Source organism: Leucoraja erinacea, chromosome 1, assembly GCF_028641065.1.
Source record: "Leucoraja erinacea ecotype New England chromosome 1, Leri_hhj_1, whole genome shotgun sequence".
NCBI classification, from domain to species: Eukaryota; Metazoa; Chordata; class Chondrichthyes; order Rajiformes; family Rajidae; genus Leucoraja; species Leucoraja erinaceus.
Window position 1 is genome coordinate 100,825,347 of NC_073377.1, and position 23,535 is coordinate 100,848,881.

Consider the following 23,535-nt stretch of genomic DNA (forward strand, 5'->3'; position numbering starts at 1 on the left):
CTACGACAAACAACAGGAGTGGGGGCACTGGGTTGACATTTTTCAAAGATATCTACTGCAGTTTTCAGGTTCATGACTCAATTATAGCAAATGAGACCCTTGTACCACCCAGTGAGGTTTTTTTTCCGGATGTGCTAAAGGTAAGTTTTGGAACTGAGTAGGCAGTGGGAAAAGGAACCCTTTTCCCAGAGTGGAAGCCGAAGACTAGAGGGCTTAGCTTTTAGATCAGAGAGGGAAAGTTTAAAGGGGAAGTTTTTTACACAGAGAGTGGGCAGTGCTTGGACCATGCTGCTAGGCATAGAAGCAGATGTGTTTGAAGAGGATTTTAGATAGGCACATGGATATGCAGGGTGTGGAGGTGTATGGATCACATGCAGGCAGAGGAGCATCATGTTCAGCACAGACATTGTGGGTTGAAGTGCCTGTTCCTATTCTGCACAATTCTATGTTCAATGAGTATCCCAGCGGAAAGAATGTCCCATTGAGCAAAATTCGGGCTAGAAATTCTGGGAACAACACTCTTTAATGATAAAGTGTTATTTATTCGATCTTTTCCTCTGACCTTTCTGCAGAGTTTCATTCTTTAGATATTTATTTACTTTTAAAAGTCCTCATAGATTCTGTTTCTGCCAGAATTGCTGACGGGCTATGCCAAAACTCTGATCTCTTAAAGCAAAATACACTTCCGTAATCCAAATTGCATTGGAATATGCTGCCCGTCGACATCTCCCATGAAATTATTCCTGTTTATTTTGGCCACATTGCTATATTCTACTTTGTGATAGGGTCATATAAATTGTTTAGGGTAGGCTATACAAAAAATCTTGCAACTGTGCCAATGCAGTAATTATTCAAACTTCTTAATCAAAACCAGAGAATAAAATAGGGATAACTGAGTTCCTGTAAATCCAATCACATAACATTGTTATTAAACTAAAATATGAAGCAGGTCAGGCAACATCTGTGGTGGGTAACAAATTATTGTTTGAGGTCAGTGACATTTCATCAACATTCGAACAAATTATCATAGAATAAGTTTTAAGATGCAGTCAAAGGGGAGGAAAGAACAGGAGGGAGAGTCTGAAAGAGAGGAAGGCAGGAGAGATTAAATGGTAAAATAAATTACGATGATAAAGCTGTGACAACAGCCCAAGTAACAAAACCAGATGGATTTGGAAGGACTGTAAATGGGAAATACAATGGGAGAATCATTACCTGTAAAATCCTAATCGGTATTGAAACTGGAAGGGTATGATGTTTCCAATTGGGGGAAACAATTGGTGTTGTTTCTCAAGCTTATATTCAGCTTTACTGGAATAACTGAGGAGACTGAGGTGAGGGAGAATTAAAGTGACATGTGACTGGATGAAGTTATTCCACAGTGTGGCTATCCAGTCTGCATTTGGAGACCACAGTATGAGCCAGGATATGTTTGGGGCATTGGATGGTGGGTAAGAAGCAAATAAAAGAGCAGGTGTTGCACTTTCTGTGTGCAATAAGAAAGTTTCATTGATATTTAACTCAATCCCAAGTATAATTTTGATGAATCTGTGCGATGCTCCATTAAAAAATAATATCTCTGCATTACTCCAAATAAGGTGTGAGGAAGCTATTGTGAACCCAAAATCTAACTCCCTCTTGCATTCATAAATGTTGTGCCGTTTTGAATACTTTTCTACCTCCAAGTCATTAGATGAGGGTGACGTGCACACAAGCACCTTCATTTGCCATTGTCGTTCAGTTCATCTTTCTGCTTCCGTCCACAAAATCGGGTGGTTTCCACCTCTTCTGTTACTATTCAGGCTCATTTCTAATTTTTCTTCATATTCCCTCTTGCTCTTTCTCATCTCCTTTGTTTCCACTCTATTTCCTACAATCGGCTTCATGTCAGTGGGAGGATCGTACTTCTCTGTTCTTTCCAAAATTGCTTTCTTCGGCAAAAGAAGTCTAGCCTATCCATGGTTGATTTATTTTAATATTGGGAATCAAACTTGCACTATCCTCTGCAGTGCAAGGCCTGAGTGAATCCCTGCCATTAGTTTGTCTGGCTAATGCACTTTATAACTTTAGCACGGTTTCTATATAATTTGAACTTCATTGACTATGCAATATAGTAAAACAGTTTCACTCTGTGCCTTTTGAACATGGTGAACCATAGATATTTACCATGGTGGTTTCTACTACTGGAATACATCTGCTTTGTTTTAATTTCTCATATGCTGTATCCTGTATCTCCCCAAGCATATATGTTAATTCCAATTTTATGCACTGCTGTGGTCTCTTCATTCATCCTTCGTTGCTACACACAGTCCAAGAATTGTGTGGCTAAGAGTATTTGACGATCATTCTCCAATGAGGCCATGGTGTCATTTTTTACCTCGACTGCTGCACCTCTCTGTCCCTTGCCCAGCTATTTCATTGTAGTTCTCTCCATGTCAGTAAGTCCACCCTTTGATATATACTAACCTTCATCAAGGTCACATCCTTCCCAACCTTGAGTACCCATTGGCATTTGTTTATAACTCGATTTCTGGAGCAATCATTTATCGAAACTCTTTGTAACTTTAGCTTACAAGCTTATTGAGGTACTTCAGGCAACTCATCACTACCCATCTTCCACACCCACTGCCCCATTATCACTCCAACAACTGTTTCAGTTGTCATCACCTCACTCAAAAGCTAAATTCCAGGATGCAGCAACATGATGTGAATTTGCTGAAACTGGTTACTCTACTTTTTTTCCCTTTGATGAGAGAGCATTGCTAAACTATTATCCACCTCTTTGATGTTCCTGAGGACTATCCCTGACTGGATGTTGCTGCCTTTACCTTGCACTAAACGTTATTCCCTTACACTGTAAATTGATTGATTGTAATCATATATTGTCTTTCTGCTGGCTGGTTATCACGCAACAAAAAGCTTTTCATTGTACCTCGGTACACGTGACAATAAACTAAATTAAACTAAACTATTACTTCATTAGTTTTCTAGTCAATTAATTCTAGCTTATAGATCTGTAAGGGTCAAGTGCAGGGCACACGTTTGCTTTTTTCCAGTCTATGTGTTGATTCACAATAAATGAATGCTATAGTTTCACCAAACCTCCCTTGTTTTTCTCATTGTTTTGGGGTATCGATTCCCAGAATTTTCAGTCCTTCCACCACGATTCCGAACTACTCATTTGCCCTGTGTTGCATTATCAGTGCCAGTCTCATTAAAACCCAACAGTTGTGTCATTTAGTGTTTGTCTTTCCTGGTTTAGTTAAACCCATAATGCTGTAAATCCTTGCCCAGATGCTTCCTCATTATTTAGTATCAGAATATTTATTTGGTGGTGAGCTTTGAATTTGCTGTCATGTCCTATTTCTCTGCTTTCTTGATATTTCGATAGTTTATTTGGCTTTCCTAATTTATGTTCTTGTATTTGACAATATTTTACACATTTTCATCTTGCTACATGCCTTGTAATTGTTCTTTTTTTTCTTTTTATATGCTTGTGTTGCCCAATTTATTTTGCTTCACAGTGGCCTATTTGACCCTGCTGTATAAAGAAATACTTACCCCTGCACATATTATATATTTTTTGAAAAAGTTCATTCACTGTCAACAGTTTTATCCTTAAGGAATAAGCTTACTGCAGTATTAATTCCTGATTGTTCAAATACATGTTACATTTTCCTTATAAATAAAACCTTTCATCTTAACATGGCCTCCTCTTTGGTACTGATGTATATGTTTAAGTTATTAGTTTTGACATTTTGACAACATAATGGGAACATTTTTACACTGGTCACTCGTTCTAAGTCGAATGATTCTTAAGACTCTGAGCTCCCATGTCAGAATAAATAGATGTGTCTTGTTTAATCTTTTATTCTACTATGTGACATTTCTTTTACTACATTGTTTGAAAAAGTAATAATAACATTTCTTGTCATGTGAGGACTGTATCAAGCCTATATATACTTTTTAACATTTTGAATTATGAGAGAGCAAAATCTGATATTTATTTAATCATTTCCCAGCAATGACCATCTTTAATGTGGGAATGTCTATTGGTGTTTGTTTGTTAAATTCACATCTACCAAGATTCAATGAAAAACTTTGTTTTGCCTGCTATCTGGGCAAGTCATACCGCATATGAGTATATCTGGCAGTGCAAAGGAAAAAATAAACAAAATGCAGTATATAGTCTTACAGCTGCGGAGAAATTGTAGGTAAAAAAAAAAGTGTAAAGGCCACAATGATGTGGATTGGAGGATCTGGAATTCTAGAGTCTGATAACAGGGGAGAAGAAGCTGTTCTTTAGTCTGGTGGCATATGCTTTCAAGCCTTTGTATCTTTTGGCTGAAGTGTGTTTTTGCCCCAGGGTGTGAGTGGTCCTTGACTATGTTGGTTGCTTTCCCAAGGCAGTGTGAAGAATAGGTGGAGTTAATGGTGGAGAGAGGGGGTGGGTTTGTGTGATGGACTGGGCAGTATTCACAACTCTCTGCAATTGCAGATAATTGAAGAAGGTCCTGACCTGAAATGTCTCCAGAGATGCTGTTCAGATTCAGATTCAAACTTTTGTCATTGTGCAGTGTACTGTACAGAGACAACGCAATGCAGTTAGCATCTCCCTAGAAGAGCGACATAGAATATAAGCAATAAATAAATATATTTACATGCATACAGTCATAGTAGTGCAATTTTTTTCTGGTGGAAGGAGTGTCCGGGGGGGTGATTAGCAATCACCGAGGTACAGTGTTGAGTATTGTAACAGCTGCAGGGAAGAAGCTGTTCCTGGACCTGCTGGTCTGGCAACGGAGAGACCTGTAGCGCCTCCTGGTAGGAGGGTAAACAGTCTGTGGTTGGGGTGAGAGCAGTCCTTGACGATGCTGAGCGCCCTTCGCAGACATCGCTTGCTTTGGACAGACTCAATGGAGGGGAGTGAGGAACCGGTGATGCGTTGGGCAATTTTCACCACCCTCTGCAGTGCTTTCCGGTCGGAGACAGAGCAGTTGCCATACCATACTGTGATACAGTTGGTAAGGATGCTCTCGATGGTGCAGCGGTAGAAGTTCACCAGAATCTGAGGAGGCAGATGGACCTTCTGTAGTCTCCTCAGGAAGAAGAGACGCTGGTGAGCCTTCTTGACCAGAGTTGAGGTATTGTGGGTCCAAGAGAGGTCATCGGAGATGTTGACCCCCAGAAACCTGAAGCAGAAAACACGTTCCACCTCCGTTCCGTTAATGTGGATGTTGGTGTGCGTGCCGCCCCTAGACTTTCTGAAGTCTACAATGAGCTCCTTGGTCTTCTTGGAGTTAAAGGCCAGGTTGTTGTCAGCGCACCATGTTGCTAGGAGCTGGACCTCCTCCCTATAGGCCGACTCATCATTGTTGCTGATGAGGCACTTTGTGTAATTTTTTTGGTAAACCAGCATCTGCAGTTCCTTGTATCTCCTCTTTAAAATTGCTTGTGGTCTTCAGCAGATCATATGCTATATCAACGTGTGATGCACCGCATAGGATGCTTTTCATGTGGAATCTGTTGAAATTGTTAAGTGTCTTGAAGATATGCCTAATTTCCTTTGGTTTCTGAGGAAGTACAGATGTTGGTATGCTTTCTTGACCATAGCAAAAATCTGGTTGGAGCAGGATAAATTGTTCATGTTTATGTTATGAGATCAGAATGAGGCTATTCGGCCCATCATGTCTACTCCGCAATTCAATCGTGGCTGATCTATCTTTCCCTCTCAACCCCATTCTCTTGCCTTTTCCCTAGATCCACTGACACCCGTACTAATCTTTGTTGGTGATATTATCGAGTTACTTCACTTAGATATTCATCATTACCTTAATCCACTCAACCTGGAGTCACCATTTATTACTTACTTGTTTAATCATGTTCTTGTACTTTATGCAAGATGGAAAGAAATGAACTAGTATTGCAGTGTTTTGATTCTTATAACTGACTATGGAATCTAATGAGAATAAGAATTGAGGATGTGCTTTTTAGCAAAGGAATGGGACGGATGGGATGCCCTTTGGGGGGGGAGCCAGCAGAAATTTGTTAGACTGAATATCCTCCTTCACGCATAAATTTAGTTTCAGTTTCAGTTTAGTTTATTGTCAAGTGTCTCCAGGTACAGTGAAAAGCTTTTGTTGGTGATATCCAGTCAGCGAAAGATAATACATGCTTAAAACCGATCCATTTACAGTCTATAGATACATGATAAGGGTTTAGTGTTATGTGCAAGGTAAAGCCAGCAAAGTCCGATCAAGAATAGTATGAGGGTCATCAAAGAGGTAGATAGTAGTTTAGCACTGCTTTCTGGTTGTGGTAGGATGATTTAATTGTCTGATAACACTTGGAAGAATCTGTCACCGAGTCTGGAGGTCTGCTTTTTCACACTTCTATACCTTTTGCTTGATGGGAGAGGGAAGAAGTGGGAGTGGTCAGGATGTGACTTGTCCTTGATTATGCTGCTGGCCTTGCCAAGGCAGCGTGAGGTATAAATGGAGTCAATAGAAGGGAGGTTTGTTTGTGTGATGGTCTGGGCTGCTTCCACAATTCACTGTAATTTCTCGCCGTCTTAGGTGGAGCTGATCCCAAGTCAAGCTGTGATGCATCCTGATAAGATGCTTTCAATGGTGCATCTGTAGAAGTTGGTGAGAGTTGTAGGGGACATGCCAAATTTCCTTAGACTTCTAAGGAAGTAGAGGCTTTGGTGTGCTTTCTTGGTCGTTGCTTCAATGTGGGTGGTCCTGGAGAAGTTGTTGGTGATATTGACTCCTAGGAATTTGAAGTTTTCACCATCAATGCAAATGTCAATGATTCTATGATTCTGTATTTCCTCTGAAATATGCATATGTTCCATCTTGGATTCCATGGGGATGAATTTCTGACTGAAAGTATGAAGATTATCTCCATTCTCTTGCTATCAAATGTAGTTTATAACATTCAATATGATGCTTACTCACAGCGAGATGATTATTGCAGGAACAAGGATTTATAACCTATCGTGGAAAGAAGCCAATGTTCAGATCAAGGCAAAAAATTCAAATAAGGCAAAACACTTTTTTTTGTCAGCCAAATTACATTGCCTGTGAACAGGATACTAGTTAGGTAATGTCCCCTGAGAGTGTTTATTTAAGGTCTGTCATATTCGTGGAAGCTGATTTGATTCAGCCACCGGCTTCCGGTCTTTGATCGGAAAGCATTAATTGTGCTCTAGTTGAGGGGGCTGAGAGGATATTTTTTACTGAGGACACCATTTCCTTTATTTTCACCTGTGAGGAAACTGAGTTCAAGGAAACTGAACGATGAATGGTGAAGTTATCCAGGTGGAGCATTAGTAGGTTTACAGTTAGGTTGGTATGGGATTGTTTCAATCAACGATGCAGCTCATTTGCAGTGATCAATTGTAACTACATTTTTGTTATTTGGAAGGGAACTGGACCACCGGAAGAAACTCTGTGGTCTCTGACCTTTTTATCCTGGCTGCCATCCCTCCACACTCTCATGGTGGGATGCAAGGTCCTGATCATCCCTCTGCCTCCACACAAGCTGCCTGACCCCCCTTGAGTTACTTCTGAAGTGTGTTTTTTCGTGCTATCCTATTCCTGTCAGAATGAACTATTAAATTAATAATCTATATTACTAAATCTCTGATCTTGACCGCTTTTGGCCGACTGTGCTGCGATTTCTGAGAGAACGCCGCCACCTACGGCCGTCAATTTTGGCCACCTCGCTCAGAGCCCCCCTCCGCCGTATTAGTGCAGAGGATTTTTTCCGTCGATGAAAAATGAGAGAGATATTAATGTTTTTACAAAATTCCCCATTCTCTTTGCTGCCCCCGCTGGCGGCAGGGGGAGGGACTATAAAACCAGGAAGTGTCGTGCCTCACTTAGTTTCTGCCAGACCCAGGAAGCGAGAGGGTCATGGCTCTCTGAGCTGTGAATAACACTGAATGCACGTTGACTCCACGGTGAGTCCCCTCGATGTGGCTGTAAATTGGCTGCAGCCCTTTTTAGCAAGTTTGTGTTCACAAAATGAATTTTGGTTGTCGGGTGTCTGCAGCCCAATTGTTTACCTCGCCTTTTTTTTAACAAGTTTGTGTTCACAAAATGAATTTTGGTTGTCGGGTGGCTGCAACCCAATTGTTTGCCTTGGCTTGGCTTTTAAAATCGTTGCAACAGTTGGATGCCTGCCCAAGCATCCATACGGCCCACAGTGTTTATACTAGCCCTCCGCAAACCAGTACCTTCAGCCCGCAACACCCATACTAGCGCAACAGACAGCCCCCTCCCCACTGGCGAGCAGTATTGGAATTGGTGGAGAGGTGGAATATTGCGTTGGTGACCAGTCCTCCCGTGTGATGCTGGGACCCAATGGGTCCCACTTAGTCTAGTAAGAGATAAAGTTAATAGATAGTCATCTATTTTTTTTCCTCTGGAAAACGCATCAAGAACCTTATACAGTGAAGTTTACTTTGCATCAAGAAAGTAGTTATAAGTAGCAATGTTACAACATTTTGAGATTTTAAAAAATCAAGTCTGCAATTTACCCCATCAGATAAAGCATAAAAAGAAGTTTAATTTGACACCTAATTCACTTTCATATCTTCAGTATTTAAAACGTTATGGCCATTTTTATACTCTGAAATTAGCATCTTGTTCCCTATTGCTTTTCCATTGACTTAACTCAAAAGCTGTGATCGAGGACAGTCAAAAGCCCATGACTTTCTTAAAAATTAAGAGAACTGAATGAAATTTTCAGTTATTATAGATTGAAGCATTCTGAAACAAATATTAAACAATCTTACTTCGATGACCTGAAATTAAAGTATATAATTAGTTAGTTACCTAATTGTAGCTAATTACAAAATTCATTTATAGATCTAAACATCTATCCATTTCTTAAGAAAAGGTTAACATTTTTAAATAGCCTAAGTGTCCAAATAACATTCACACAATAATTCACAATATAACATGTTTTTTAAATCTCATTGTCAAGAATTTATAGGCCAAATGGAAGGATATTAATGTTTGATTCCCGTAAATTAATGGGCATTTTAATCATCTTGCGAGTGGGTTTTGTGGAATGCGATCGATTGGAACGTTGTGGTTGCAGTGAATTTAAACCCCAAATCGGCAGGAAAAACACTGTGGTTCGTACGGGGCCAAAATCACATTATCGCCAAGGAAATTTTGATTAAAGTCATCCTAAGAAGCAAGTTTATATGTAAAATAAACGACTTACATTTTGTTTTGTCCCCTACGTGAGATCCGTCCCATTGTAAGCTTTGATGGCGTTAGAAGTAGCTTTTTATTTTACTCCAGGGATTAAATTGTCCCGCTATATATATATATATTTTTTTAAACTTCCGAGAACGGGAGGCGGATCGATTTTTCTCCAGCAGCTTAACAGCCTGAGGAAGTTCGACTCCGACAGGCAGGAGAAAAGGGCATTTTAATCCCGCCCCACCCCCTCAAAGGCGCCAAAGTCGCGCACACGGCCAGTGACAGAACTGCAGCGCAGCTGAAGGTAGGTATGGTAACATCGCTATTATAAGTACAGTCAACTAGTATTCCTGACAGTTCAGCATCTGGGTCACAGATGAAGACTACAATGCACTCCATCCACTCTCAATGGCCCCAGTTCCGATGATCCCCTTCGACTTGCCAGATCCCTGATCCCCATGCTCGCTTCCGATTCAAAAGGGCCCAGGCTCCCACACTCCCCTGCCACTCACTGGGGCCCCAGTTCCCGTGCGTTTCATTTAATTGGTGGAATTCTGGTTTCTGCCCACTCTTCATGAAGAATGAATGATACTTTATTATCACATGTAACATGATTTGCATCCCACACACAAAGTATGCAAAGAGTTACCACCAAAGTTACAAAGTGTTCAATGTAGTCCCAATGGTCCCTCTGTAGTCTCATCAGCCCCCTCCACGCCGGGTCTCTGTTGTTCTCTCGGCAGCCCCCAACACACCAGGTGTCTCTTTGGACTCTCGACCCCCCCCCCCCCCCCCCCCCCCCCCCCAAGCTGGGTCCCTCTTTGCTCTCTGTGCCCCCCCCGGCCCGTCCCTCTATGTTCTCGGCGGCCGTCCCACTCCGGGTCCCTCTATTTTCTCTCAGGAACGCGACCTCGGCCGACCTTCAACGCTCGCGCGGACCGTCCGACCTCCAGCACTTGCTGCTTCCTTTAAATTTTACTGGGTTTACTGTAAAATTTAGTATTCTGCCACGCAACATCAATAAAAAATGAATTGAATATCTTGCAACATTAATGGAATAAAATCCAATAGTCTGGAGGAACTGAGTCGGGCACCACCAAAATCCTGCATTCGTCTGATTAATAAAGTTTCACCACCTAGATTACATGACAAAGCGACAAATGGTTTTGCAAGCTTGCATTTTACACATACATTTTGGAATTAAAAATCTTAATAAAAATGTTTTAATTATCACATAAATATTTGCAGTATCAAAATAGAAATGCAATAATTTGTGGACAAAAGAAAAAGACCAAGGTTTGTTTAGATTGCATTCTGGTAATCAAATGATGCAATGCTAATGAAATTATTCACTAATCGTTAGAAATGAACATGCTTCAACTACTCTTCATCAGTGCCAGGTGCAATACAAGAGTGCTGGAAGGTTGAGGGGACGAAAGATCCAAAGTTAGTTTCCAATTTCTTTCCACTTATCTCATACCACCTCTCAGATTATTCATTATATGAAAGGGTTATTTCTTCTGAAAGAAATCTAGGTATTTTGGAAGGTACACAGAAAATGTAATTGTACATTTCAGTTTTCTTAATGAGAGAATGAACAGGGTTTTTGCATTGTCCAAGGCTGGATTCATCTTGTCTGTCTGGTGCAGTTGGAGTGTATTTCCAGTGATTATTCCAATTATTTTTTTGCCGTTGATTTATCTTGTAGACCCAGAATGATTTTCCCATTCTCGGTATAGGCTGCAGGTTATGTACTCTTACCCACAATACTTAATTCACATACTAATGGCAAGGAATATATGGCTCTGTGTTTTCTGGTATTCTACACCCTAACACCAGCAGTGGCATTTCTGGTGTTCGGTGTATTTCAGAAAGTATGTGCAGGAAAATATTGACGGCAATAATGGCCTTTGTGACATGCCTGGTAGCTTTCCAAAAAGTTTGGATTCCAACCAAATGCCAAAATACTCTGACCTCAAGGTCATTTGTGAAGAAATCAGGATAATGCTGATGGGGGTCCATCCAGTAGGTATTAGTAAGATTGATGTGAAGATTAATAGTAAGATTGATGCAAAGAATGATGTCAGGATGGAAATGACACTATTGGACGGTATCCTTCCATTCCAATCTTAATTTTACCCTCAATTAATTGTACTCCTCATTTACAGATACCTCCTTAACTGCATTTGAAATAATATAATTTCTCTCCCCTGCAGCTCAAAGAAAAATAAGCAATTATAAAAGCCCTTTGAATAAAAATCATTAATCTGCATGCTTATTTTACTTACAATCTTGAGCCTATGGCTCAATGGTACTTTAATTGTCACGTATTCAATTGCACAGTGAGATTATTTTTGTATATATTACGCATGCAGGTGCCGCCATTTTTGGTGCCATTATTCTAAGTCTGGTCTTACCGTGCACTCGATGTACTGGACCAGAAAATGATAAGAGATTTATGCCAAGGAAGGAGGCCATTCAAGTTATCATTTCCATGTTGGTCAAAGAGAAGCCACCTAGCTTATTTCCAGTTCCCAGGTTGTGATACATGAAGTGTTTATCCAAGTATTTTTAGCCTATTGACCTAAACTGTTTTAGGCGGAGAGTTCTTCACCTAACTCGCCTTCCTGCACATGGGACAAAATATGTTCTTGAGCTTTCCTCTAAACTCTCCACCAATTACTTTAAATCTGTATCCTCAGGTGATTAACACTCTAGAAAAGAAAATATGCTTGTCTTCTCTCAAGACATTATAAACTCCAATTACTGTAATTTCTCTTTAGCTTCCTGTGCCAAAAAAAAGCCTCCTTTTGCCAACCTTTCATCATTGCTAAAATGATTCAATCTATCAATTACCTCATTTCCTCTGTTCTGTCATGTTTTGGATTCCATCCTTCCTGTAATGCAATGATGCAGAACTATGTGCACATCTCTAGCTATGACTACCAAATATTTCATTATCTTTTTGAAGCATGAGCTCTGTTTTACTGTTACATGTCTCAGTCAGTGTACCTTCTTAACCATTTTATTAATCTGACTTGGCTGATGAGAGACTACAGAGGGACCATTGGGACTACATTGAACCATTGTAAATATCAGTATACATGAATTCCAGGATCCCTCTTCTTCTACATTTCTCAGTACTTATTATTTTTCTTCACGTTACCTTCAGAATCAATCACCATCAGCCTTGTCAAAACATACTACAATTTAAAAAAAAAACGTCAACTTGCTATTCTTCAGTCAAGAATACTTAATAACGATCTTTTGTCATACCAACGACTTCTAATTCCTGATGGATTTTAGTGAAGCTTACTATATTCCCATAACTGGATAGCTAAAAATATATTCATTATTCCAATAATGACTTAATCTAACAACAGATTCATTATGGAGACACCAGGAACTGCCGATGCAAGATTCTTGAGCAAAACACAAAGTGCTGGAGTTTAGTAAGTCTGAAGAAGTGTCCCAACTTGAAACATCACCTGTCCGTGTTCTCCAGAGATGCTGGGCACCTCCAGCAACAGATTCAATATTATTTTCTTTTATGATTCTGATACTTGGTAGAAAACCCTTTAATCCCATTGCCCTTTTCTGTCACAGACTTAAAAAAAAAACAACTTTCTATTGTCAGTTCCCAATCTGTAGATCTGGTAATCTAAATCATATCTCCACTCTGTGAAATGTCTTTCATTAGGGTTCACCAATTTTGTTTTTAAGCACTTTTTTTGTTTCTGCATTTGATCACACCCTGTGTTCGTCAAATCTGATCCTTGGGAGCCAATAATAAATTAGTTTAGTTTACAAATACAGCATGGAAACAGACCCTTCAGCCCACTCAGTTCACTCCAACCAGCTACCCATACACTAGTTCCATCCTACACACTACGGGCAATTTTACAGAAGCCAATTAACCTACAAACCTGCATGCCTTTGGAATGTGGGAGGGGCCCAGAGAACCCGGAGAAAACCCACGCGATCACAGGGAGAACATATAAACTCCATAAAGACAGCATCCATAGTCAGGATCAAAGCCGGGTCTCTGGTGCTGTAATGCAGCAATCTTACCCCTACGTCACTGTATCTTGTACATTATTTTTCAAATTTGGCAGATCTAGGCTTTAGATGTTGAATGTTGTGTATAATTGTCTGCCTATTTCCAAATCATCGATAGTGGCTATTTTGGTGCTGGCTGTAAAATATGCCATTTTAGTTAAGTTATTTTTTTAAAGATCAAGTTGATTGTGCACTGCATTTTATCAACCTGTGCATTACCGTGTGGAACTGCATAATGTCTGTTACAACGGTCTATTTGTGATATATATATATAATAGAGACCTATTTACGGCATCTCGAGGGTTTTTATGTGATACAGAGGTCTGGTGCAGCAGGCTGATGGTGATTGGGAGGGGTGCAATATATGGAAGTGAGCTGGTGTTTGGGCCTGATAGGGTCTGGGATGGGGTTGCAGCTGGAGATCAAGGGCTTTGACTGCAGAGCATGGAGATCTAGGTCATGGAAGGGACTGTAGATCGACCTTTGTGTGGGGATGAGGATTAGGTGCCTGGAAAGTGGAAGGTGGGAATGAGTTTTGGATCTCGGTTCAGTGATTGGGGCTGAGGGTCGTGGTCATGGTGGGACTGAGGATCAGAGGAGGACATGTAAGTTTAATAAAACATGGATGGGAGTGTCCCAGTTATTGCTGCTAGTACTGCTTTGAAAACGTGCTTCTTCACAGAGGAAGAGGACTAAACTTTCTGGTGCCCTTCCCCACAGTGGAAAATTTTGATTTTGTTGTGAGGGACGTTTGTGTTGAACTCTATAATGTGTTGTGTCAATTTTTCTTTTTCTATGGATGTATGGAAACTTATTATTTATTTTATGTAAAGCACTTTGGTTTCAACGCGAGTTGATTTAAAACGTGCTATATAAATAAAACATACTTACTTACTTACTTCTGGTTGTGCCTAACCACAAACACATTTTTGAATCGTGTAGTCTAATTCTTTAAGCTTGGGGAATGAAGTTATCCAATGGGCAACTGACCGGCTGAATAAAATGTACTGACTTAACAAGGGTCCAGTTCAATCTATAGACTGCCGATTGCGCAGTGGCATAATAGGTAGTGCACTTGCTCTACAGCTCCAGGGACCTGGGTTTGATCCTGCATCAGCTGCTGCATGTGTGGAGTTTGTACCTTTCCTTTGTGAATACACGGGTTTCTTCCGAGTGCTCCAGTTTCCTCGCAGACCCCCAAAACATGCTGATAGGTAATTGGCTTCTCAGTGCAGATAAGTGGCAAAAGAACTAACAAGGAATTAACAGGCATGTGAGATAATAATTTGCATGGCCGCAGGAGACAAGGGGAATGGTGCTGATGGGATTACCTTGCTGGGACCTGGCATAGGTTGAATGTCTTGCTCTTGTGGCAGAGTAGGTGAGTAAAATTATTACAAACCTCACAAGATTATAGCATTTCCAGAAATAAATTCTGATCATGTATTTTTATAACTCTATTACAGAACAATGGAAGTTTCAGTGAGTTTGAATAACGGACAATCATTCATCTCCAGTTCACTTACAATCACCGCCACATCTTGTGTAAGTAAATTACTTCTTGTTGTCTTTGCCGGAAAGCTACACTTAGAACAAATTACAATGTTGCGATTTTCTAAATGTTTCAAATCCAAAGTACGCAATTAATATTTACACAATCTTGGAATTTATCTTTGTGTTAAAAATATGCTTACATATGGACACCGTGCAAAGTAAAAACATTTTTACATTGAACAAGGCATGGGTGAAGCTGAACTTGGATTGTGTTCAATGTTGGTCACCCTATGATTGGAAAGATGCCATTAAGTTGGACAAAGAAGATTTACGAGGATGTTGCCAGGACTTAAGGGCCTAAATTACAGTGAAATTGGGCAGGCTTGGATTTTATTCTTGGGGTGCAGAGGGAAAAGTGTGATCTTATGAAGGTGTCTCAAATCATGAGGGGAATAGATAGGGTGAATGCCTAGTGTTTTTCCCAGGGCAGAGAATCAATAAGGTATAGCTTTCAGGGAGTGGGGAAAGGTTTAATTGGAACACAAGGGGCAACCTTTTCACACAGATGGAACAAGCTGCCAGTATATGGAACAAACTGCCAGAGGAAGTAATTGCTGTAGGCATAATAACAATATTTAAAAGCTACAGATGGAATGGGTCGAATGCAGGCAAATGTAACTAGCTTAGATGGCACATGAGGTCAGCATGGATCAGTTGTGCTGAAGGGCCTGTTTCCATGCTGTACGAATATATGAACATTAGAACAAATTTCTGCTTGTCTTGATCTGTAGAACAATACATTGAGATGTATGTGTTATTGATATATATGTATAAAAGCCACTTGTACCAATTTTATGCACTGGACTGCTAACAAAAGGCTAATTACAAATTAGCATTTAGATTCGCACAAGTATCCAGCAGTTTTGCAGAGTTTCAAAGCATGAAAATATTGTGACATGGATTGCATTGTGTAATAGCTGTTTTCCTGTAAGAAGTATTCCTCAGGAAATGTTAATTATTCACAGTGGTATTCAAGGCTTTATCTGGTTTGATTAGTAATTAGATGGTGTTATCACCATGTTGCTGTTAGACCATTACTAGTTGCTAAGGATCATTGGAGTGCACCACGACCACAAGAGGAAGTTACAACGCTAACAACCAACCCTTAACTCACCCTTTCCACTTTAACAGTAATCATAATGGTGATTATTATACATTATTTAGCATATTTTTTCACTATATTCTAATATATAATAATTTAACAGCACTTCAATTATTGTTTTAAGGAAACATAAATGTTTGAAATAAACAGCTGATCCAGGAGCATAAGTGAAAAGAAAATCACTTAAAACTTGTGTGTTAACTCTTCAGCAGCATATTTATCCTTGGCCAATCACAGATTTTACAGTCAAAGTTGACATGAAATGGACTTTCTACATGTAATATATTTTAATTAATAGAACACCAATAAAATAATATCCTGTTTTTACCCTTCTATCTGCATAATATTTTAAAGCTTGCTTACCAACCAAAGGAAAACATTGCTGACAGAATTCTTGAATCTCACATGCAGTTATTTTCTCTACAAAATCCTTGGAATGTGGAGAGAAATTTTGATTATTAAAAATGTTTTAGGGTAGTTTTCAGGTGCATTATTTGAGAGTAACCTGATTGGATGGGTGGTACATGCTTTGTCTTTCACTGAAATCAGTGGAAAATAATACAGTTATAGTTCATGTGGCAAAGTTGAGAGCCTGATTCATTATGAAGAAATAAAAATGTAAGTCATTGAGTCATAGAGTGATACATTGTGGAAACAGGCCCTTCGGCCCAACTCGCCTACACCAACTTAACAATGTCCCAGCTACACTAGTCCCACCTGCCTGCGCTTGGTCCATATCCCTCCAAACCTATCCTATACATGTACCTGTCTAACTGTTTCTTAAATGATGGGATAGTCCCAGCCTCAACTACCTCCTCTGGCGGCTTGTTCCATACACCCACCGCCCTTTGTGTGAAAAAGCTACCCCTCAGATTCTTATTAAATCTTTTCCCATTCAACTTGAAACTGTGTCATCTGGTCCTCAATCCCCTTACTCTGGGCATAAGACTGTGCGTCTACCCGATCTATTCCTCTCATGATTTTGTATACATCTATAAGATCTTCTTTCATCCTCCCGCGCTCCATGGAATAGAGACCCATCCTACTCAAACTCTCCCTGTAGCTCACACCCTCCAGTCCTGGTAACATCCTCCTAAACCTTTCATTTAGACATTTAAATGAAGACATTAAAAAAAAATGTTATCTAGAAGTTTTGACTTAAATAAATGTAATGTGAGACTTCCACATTGTTGAGTGGCTTCCTATGGTCCGACTGTTGTCCCTCAGGAAATGTTAATAATGCTCCTACTCAAAATGAGTCTTTGCAGTTCTATATATCTCTACATCACCGTCTTTCTCTCTACATCACTGTCTATAATCGTTAGTTTCCCTTTCTCCTGATTCTCAGTCTGAAGAAGGGTCTCGACCCAAAATGTCACCTATTCCTTTTCTCAAGAGATGCTGTCTGATCCACTGAGTTACTCCAGCTTTTTGTGTCTATCTTCGGTTTAAAGCAGCATCTGCAGTTCCTTCCTACACAATCCTCAGTTTGTATTCACCTCATACATCTTGCAGCAATGGTTCTTTAAAGGTCTGGCTTGTTGAACATATTACACCAAAAGGAAACATCTGAAGTGCTTTTCATTCCGTCCAACGTTTCGGAGGGGAGGGGGGGTCTCAATGTGGAAATGCCACCTGTTCTAAGTGTAAGGCTTCAAACAAGACTAAATGATGATGCCAGATGGAATTTAGCATCATAAATGCACGAGATACACTGTATAGTTTGAATGTAAGAGTTGAAAATGGGAATATTGCTTGAATTGGAATCTCTGTGGGATTGTTCAAAAAATGTATAAAATAATGAAAGGTAGCTCACAGATACAACACTGAATCAAAAGCAAATGCAATGTTGGAATTGTTATTAGTGATTTACGATATAATACAATATATGCTAAACCTCAGGAGGTTTTACAGTGTCCTCGTTTAAATAAAATATCTGACGTTTAGAAACCATTCTTCATTGTTTTCCTCACCCATGGCATTTCTGAAGCATTTTTCCAAACTTTTTGTGTCTCATATTTAATTATTTTGCACAATCTTAAGGATAATTCTTTTGCTCTCATTGAAAAACAAACAAATACAGCTGCTTGAAATCTGAAATATATAAACAGAAAATGCTGGATCACCCAGCAGGTCAAGCAGCATCTTATGAGGGAAAAGCAGAGTTAATGATTCAGTCAATGACCTTTCATCAGCATATCTTAATTGTATTTGTATCTTGAATTTTTTTTTGGTGTACAAATCTTTGCTAATCCAATGATGGGAATGGCAAGTTGAGGGCGGATTTGTTTCCTTGTTGCTTTTTGTATAATTTAATGTGCCATCCGATTTTAAAACATTGCTTATTATAGAGATCTTGGAACATTTCTGCTGGTATAGCTTATCTGTGGTCAATATTGCAAAGTTCCCTGCCGGTCATGTTGGCCTTGACATTTGTTGGAGCTATTTGTTTTCAACACTAATTCAATATTTAATTTCCCTCGGATTATGAGGTGCACTGTAGTTGATGGGAATATTCAGTTTGCGGCACTTCTTGAATGGAAGTCTATGGCCAGGCTTCATATAGTCAGGGACACCAAGGGAAAAAACACAGACGTGCTTCCTTTCACATAAGCTAGTCCCACAAAAGTCTACAAAGACAGTTACCTCCACCTTGATCTCCTTAATGAGCATTTCTTCTTCAGGTTGACATTTTCCAATGTAGTTATAAGGAATAAGTATTATGCCATATTTGGTCCACCAAGTCGACCCACCATTCAATCATGTCTCTCTCCCCTCTCCTCTCCTCTCCTCCTCCTCTCCTCTCCATCTCCCTCTCCCTCCCTCCCTCCTCTCCCTCTCCTCTACTCCTCCTCCCTCTCCCTCTCCTCCTCCTCCCTCTCCTCCTCCCCCCTCTCCTCTCCCTCTCCTCTCTCCCCTCCACCTCTCTCCTCTCCCTCTCCTCCTCTCCTCCTCTATCTCTCTCTCCTCCTCCTATCCCCCTCTCCTCTCCTCCCCCTCTCCCCCCTCTCCTTCCTCTCCCTCTCTCTCCCTCCTCTCCTATCTCTCTCTCCTCTCCCTCTCCTCTCCTCTCTCTCCCTCTCCCTTCTCTCTCTCTTCCTCTCTCTCTCTTTCTCCCTCTCTCCCTCTCTCTCTCTCTCTCTTCTCTCTCTCTGTCTCTCTCTCTCTCTCTCTCTCTCTCTCTCTCTCTCTCTCTCTCTCTCTCTCTCTCTCTCTCTTCTCTCTCTCTTTCTCTCTCTTTCTCTCTCTTTCTCTCTCTCTTTCTCTCTCTCTCTCTCTCTCTTTCTCTCTCTCTCTCTCTCTCTCTCTCTCTCTCTCTCTCTCTCTCTCTCCTTTTCTCTCTCTCTCTCTCTCTCTCTCTCTCTCTCTCTCTCTCTCCTCTCTCTCTCTCTCTCTCTCTCTCTCTCTCTCTCTCTCTCTCTCTCTCTCTCCTCTCTCTTTCTCTCTCTCTCTCTCTCTCTCTCTCTCTCTCTCTCTCTCTCTCTCTCTCTCTCTCTCTCTCTCTCTCTCTCTCTCTCTCTCTCTCTCTCTCTCTCTCTCTCTCTCTCTCTCTCTCTCTCTCTCTCTCTCTCTCTCTCTTTCTCTCTCTCTCTCTTCCTCTCTCTCTTTCTCTCTCTTTCTCTCTCTCTCTCTCTCTCTCTCTCTTTCTCTCTCTCTCTTCTCTCTCCCATTCTCCTGCCTTCTCTCCATAACCTCTGACACCTGTACTAATCAAGAATATATCTATCTCTGCCTTAAAAATATCCACTGGCTTGGCCTCCACAGCCTTCAGTGGCCAACATTTCCACAGTTTCACCATCCTCTGGCAAACACCAAAAAGGGAGTTTTGATAAATGATACAACGGGCAGTGCTATTGGCTGTCGTACCTGTCACAGGAAATAAAAATTACTTTCAACTGCTAACTGTTAAATGAAAAACCGTCACTGTTTTCCTCTTGAGAAGCTTTCTTCCGGTGGCAGCATTACTGTATATGAATGTATTTGTGTCTGACAATCTTCATGTGGCTGACAGGGTGATACCATCATGATAGATAGATATTTGATTAGCTGACCATAATTTTCTTCAGCTTCATGCTCAAATACAGTGTTTTGCTGAAAGATAACCAGATACAATTATCTAGAATATTAGCACAGGCAGCAAGATTTAATCTCCCTTCTAAATGGTAGAAAAATGAGCGATAACGTAGTCTTACTTCAATTGTTTGAAGGCTTGCTTCAATGTTCTTCAGGTGCAGTTTAAGTACCACTTTTCACGCGGCACTATAGAACATGTATCATGGCAATGTTTTGCAAGGCACCTGGGCCATGTTCATCATGAGGTCACCAACCATAATTGAAGGCATAGATTCTTTGTAGCCATCTGAAAGTAGATGCAGGAAAGCATATAGACATGTCCTGCAGGCAGAGCGAGTACTGCAAGTCTGCATTTTACCAACCCATTTAGCTGTTGCCTTAAAATCACATGCACATTTTCCTTCTTCTTAACTTTTGTAATAAGAAATTGGAACAGTGTAATTGACTCCAACATTGGGTAACTCAGGATAATTGAATGAATTTAAAAGCAGAGAATCAATCAATTCTAAAAGGGTCTCGGCCCGAAACATCACCTGTTCCTTTTCTCCAGAGATGCCGTTTGACCCGCTGAGTTACTCCAGCTTTTTGTGTCTATCTTTAGTTCTACTAATGATGTCTATAAGATTTGAATGCTTTGAAATGACTTGTAAAAATGCCTTTGTCATTGATTTCCTTTCAAGTCTGACGGAACAGCTGTATTCCTTGCCATATTCGTCATTATGCTGTTGCTGGGACTGGCATTGCTCTGGTGGTTCTGGCCTCTTTGCTGCAAATTGGTAAGTGAGAAAATACAAATCACGTGCCTGTTGTTATTTATAATAGTCACAATTCATTTTAGTCGCTAATGCTTAACTGTTTTCTCCTCCCCTTCTCAGCTTCCTCTCAGCCCACTGTCTCCGCCTCTTCCTTTCTTCTTCCCGCCCCCCACCCTCACATCAGTCTGAAGAAGGGTCTCGACCCGAAACGTTGCCTATTTCCTTCCTTACATAGATTTCCTGCCTCACCCGCTGAGTTTCTCCAGCATTTTTGGCTGCAGTTCCTTCTTAAACTGTTTTGAGTATGTCAGATTAAATTTCCCGTCCTCGTCAGTTTTCTTAGTAAAATAGGCACAAATGATTTAAAGTTGGAAATTTCAGTGTAAAAGTTCAAGCCACTCTTGCACTGGTTTTGCATCTTTGGTTTTAAAATTATTTGTTGCTGCACCTGTTACGGGTTGATATCAAGTCTGAACCAAAAATCTATAACGCTTTATTTTTTTAAATTTACATGCTCCATCATTTCTTGAGCTGAGAACAAAGGAGTTGGCGAGGGACTGACAGAGATATTTAAAATCCTGAGGGCTTTGCAATAGATAAAGAGAAACTGTTCAAATTGGATGAAGAGCCAAGGATTATAAGATATGGAATGAAGGTGACTGTAGGAGAATCAAAAGTGATATAGAAGGTAGAACATTACAGTACAGGAACAGGCCCTTCAGTCCATCATGCCTGTATTAAACATAATGCCAAATGAATCAGGCGCCAACTCTCAGACCCCATCTCCTTCTTATCCTTGGACCCATGATCCCTCAGACGAGCACCAGACCTTACTATCACACACTATTTCTGATTTTATTACTTCCAGCTCTCTGCCCTCTTAAAGCCTTCAACCTTATCGTTCCCCAGCCCACAGAGCCTGATTTTATCTTCTCCCCAAAATCCACAAACAGAAGTGCCCTGGCAGACCCATTGTTTCTGCTTGTTCATGTCCCACCAAATTAATTTCCAACTACCTTGACTCCATCCTTTCTCTCCCCCCCCCCCGGTCCAATCCCTCCCTACCCATGCCCAAGACACCTCACACGCTCTTCGTTCTTCAATTACTTCCTTTTTCCAGGCCCCCATCCCCCACCAGGAAGTTCTTAAAGCCCTCCGTTTCTTCCTCGACTGGAAAACCAGCCAATTTCCGTCTACTAATACTCTCCTCCACCTAGCAGAGCTGGTTCTTACTCTCAACAACCTTTCCGAAGACTCCTTCCACTTTCTCCAAATCCAAGGCATCGCTATGGGCACTCGCATGGGACCCTGCTATGCCTGCCACCAAGGGTACGTCGAACAATCACTGTTCCAGGCGTACACTGGCCCTATCCCCGAACTCTACCTCTGCTACATTGATGACTGCATTGGTGCTGCCTCCTGCACCCATGCAGAACTCACTGACTTCATCAACTTCATGATTAATTTCCATCCTGCACTCAAATTCACTTGGACTATCTCCGACATATCCCTACCGTTTCTCGGTCTCACCTTCTCCATCACAGGAGACAGACTATTGACTGACATCTACTACCAACCTACTGACTCCCATAGCTATCTAGACTACACTTCTCCCCACCCTGCTTCTTGTAAAGACTCTATCCCCTACTCCCAATTCCTCCATCCACTCCGCATTTGCACCTAGGATGAGGTGTTCCATACCAAGGCATCGGAGATGTCCGAGAAACTCAGCGGGTGCAGCAGCATCTATGGAGCAAAGGAGATAGGCAACATTTCGGACCAAAACCCTTCTTCAGACTGATGGGGGTTGGGGGCGGGGGAAGAAAGGAAAAACGAGGATGAGCCCAAGGTCTGAGGGAGAGCTGGGAAGGGGAGGTGACAGCAAGGGCTAACAGAATTGTGAGAATTCAATGTTCATGCCACCAGGATGCAGACTCCCCAAGCATCCTGGTGGCATGAACATTGAATTCTCACAATTTTGTTAGCCCTTGCTGTCTCCTCCCCTTCCCAGCTCTCCCTCATCCCTCGGTTTTTTGTGCAGTTTTTGTCTCCTAATTTGAGGAAGGACACGAGGTTCACAAGGTTAATTCCTGGGATGACGGGACTGTCATATGATTAAAGAATTGAGCGACTGGGCTTGTATTCACTGGAATTTAGAACTATGAGAAGGGATCTTATAGAAACATATAAAATTGGACACGCTACATGCAGGAAACATGTTCCCGATGTTGAGGGAGTCCAGAACCAGGGGCCACCTTTTTAGAATAAGGGGTTGGCCATTTAGAACTGAGATGAGGAAAAACATTTTCACACTGAGTTGTGAATTTGTGGAATTCTCTGCCTCAGAAGGCAGTGGAGGTCGATTCACTAGATGCATTTAAAAGAGAGTTTGATAGTGCTCTCAGGGCTAGCGGAATCAAGGGGTATGGGGAGAAGGCAGGAACGAGGTACACATGATCACAATGATCACATTGAATGGTGGTGCTGGCTCGAAGGACCAAATGGCCTACTCCCGCACTATTATCTATGTATCACTGGTGGAAGCAGACACAATTGTTATTCCACAAAAGAATAGAAAAGGTTTAAAAAAAAGCCCCCAAATAAATGTGGAGACCGACATTGGAGGGGCGGGTTGTATGGCATTTGTGTAGCATCGGCTCGGATGATAGGCTGCATGGCCTCCTTCACCTTAGTGATTCTATGAAATACATTGTCAATAGCTTGCTAAACTTTTTTTCCCTTTTAGCCAACCCTTTGTTTGTTGTAATAT

At 41.0% G+C, this 23,535-nt stretch overlaps 1 protein-coding gene across 1 annotated transcript in view; it reads left to right on the top strand.

The window, feature by feature from the left end:
* Positions 1 to 23,535, top strand: part of antxr2a (ANTXR cell adhesion molecule 2a) — a 205,167-nt gene that overhangs the window by 69,527 nt on the left and 112,105 nt on the right. Inside the window, exons 11-12 of the mRNA XM_055640235.1 lie at positions 14,747 to 14,825; positions 20,691 to 20,786. Coding sequence (XP_055496210.1) covers positions 14,747 to 14,825; positions 20,691 to 20,786 — 175 coding nt within the window. The remainder of the gene's footprint in view (positions 1 to 14,746; positions 14,826 to 20,690; positions 20,787 to 23,535) is intronic.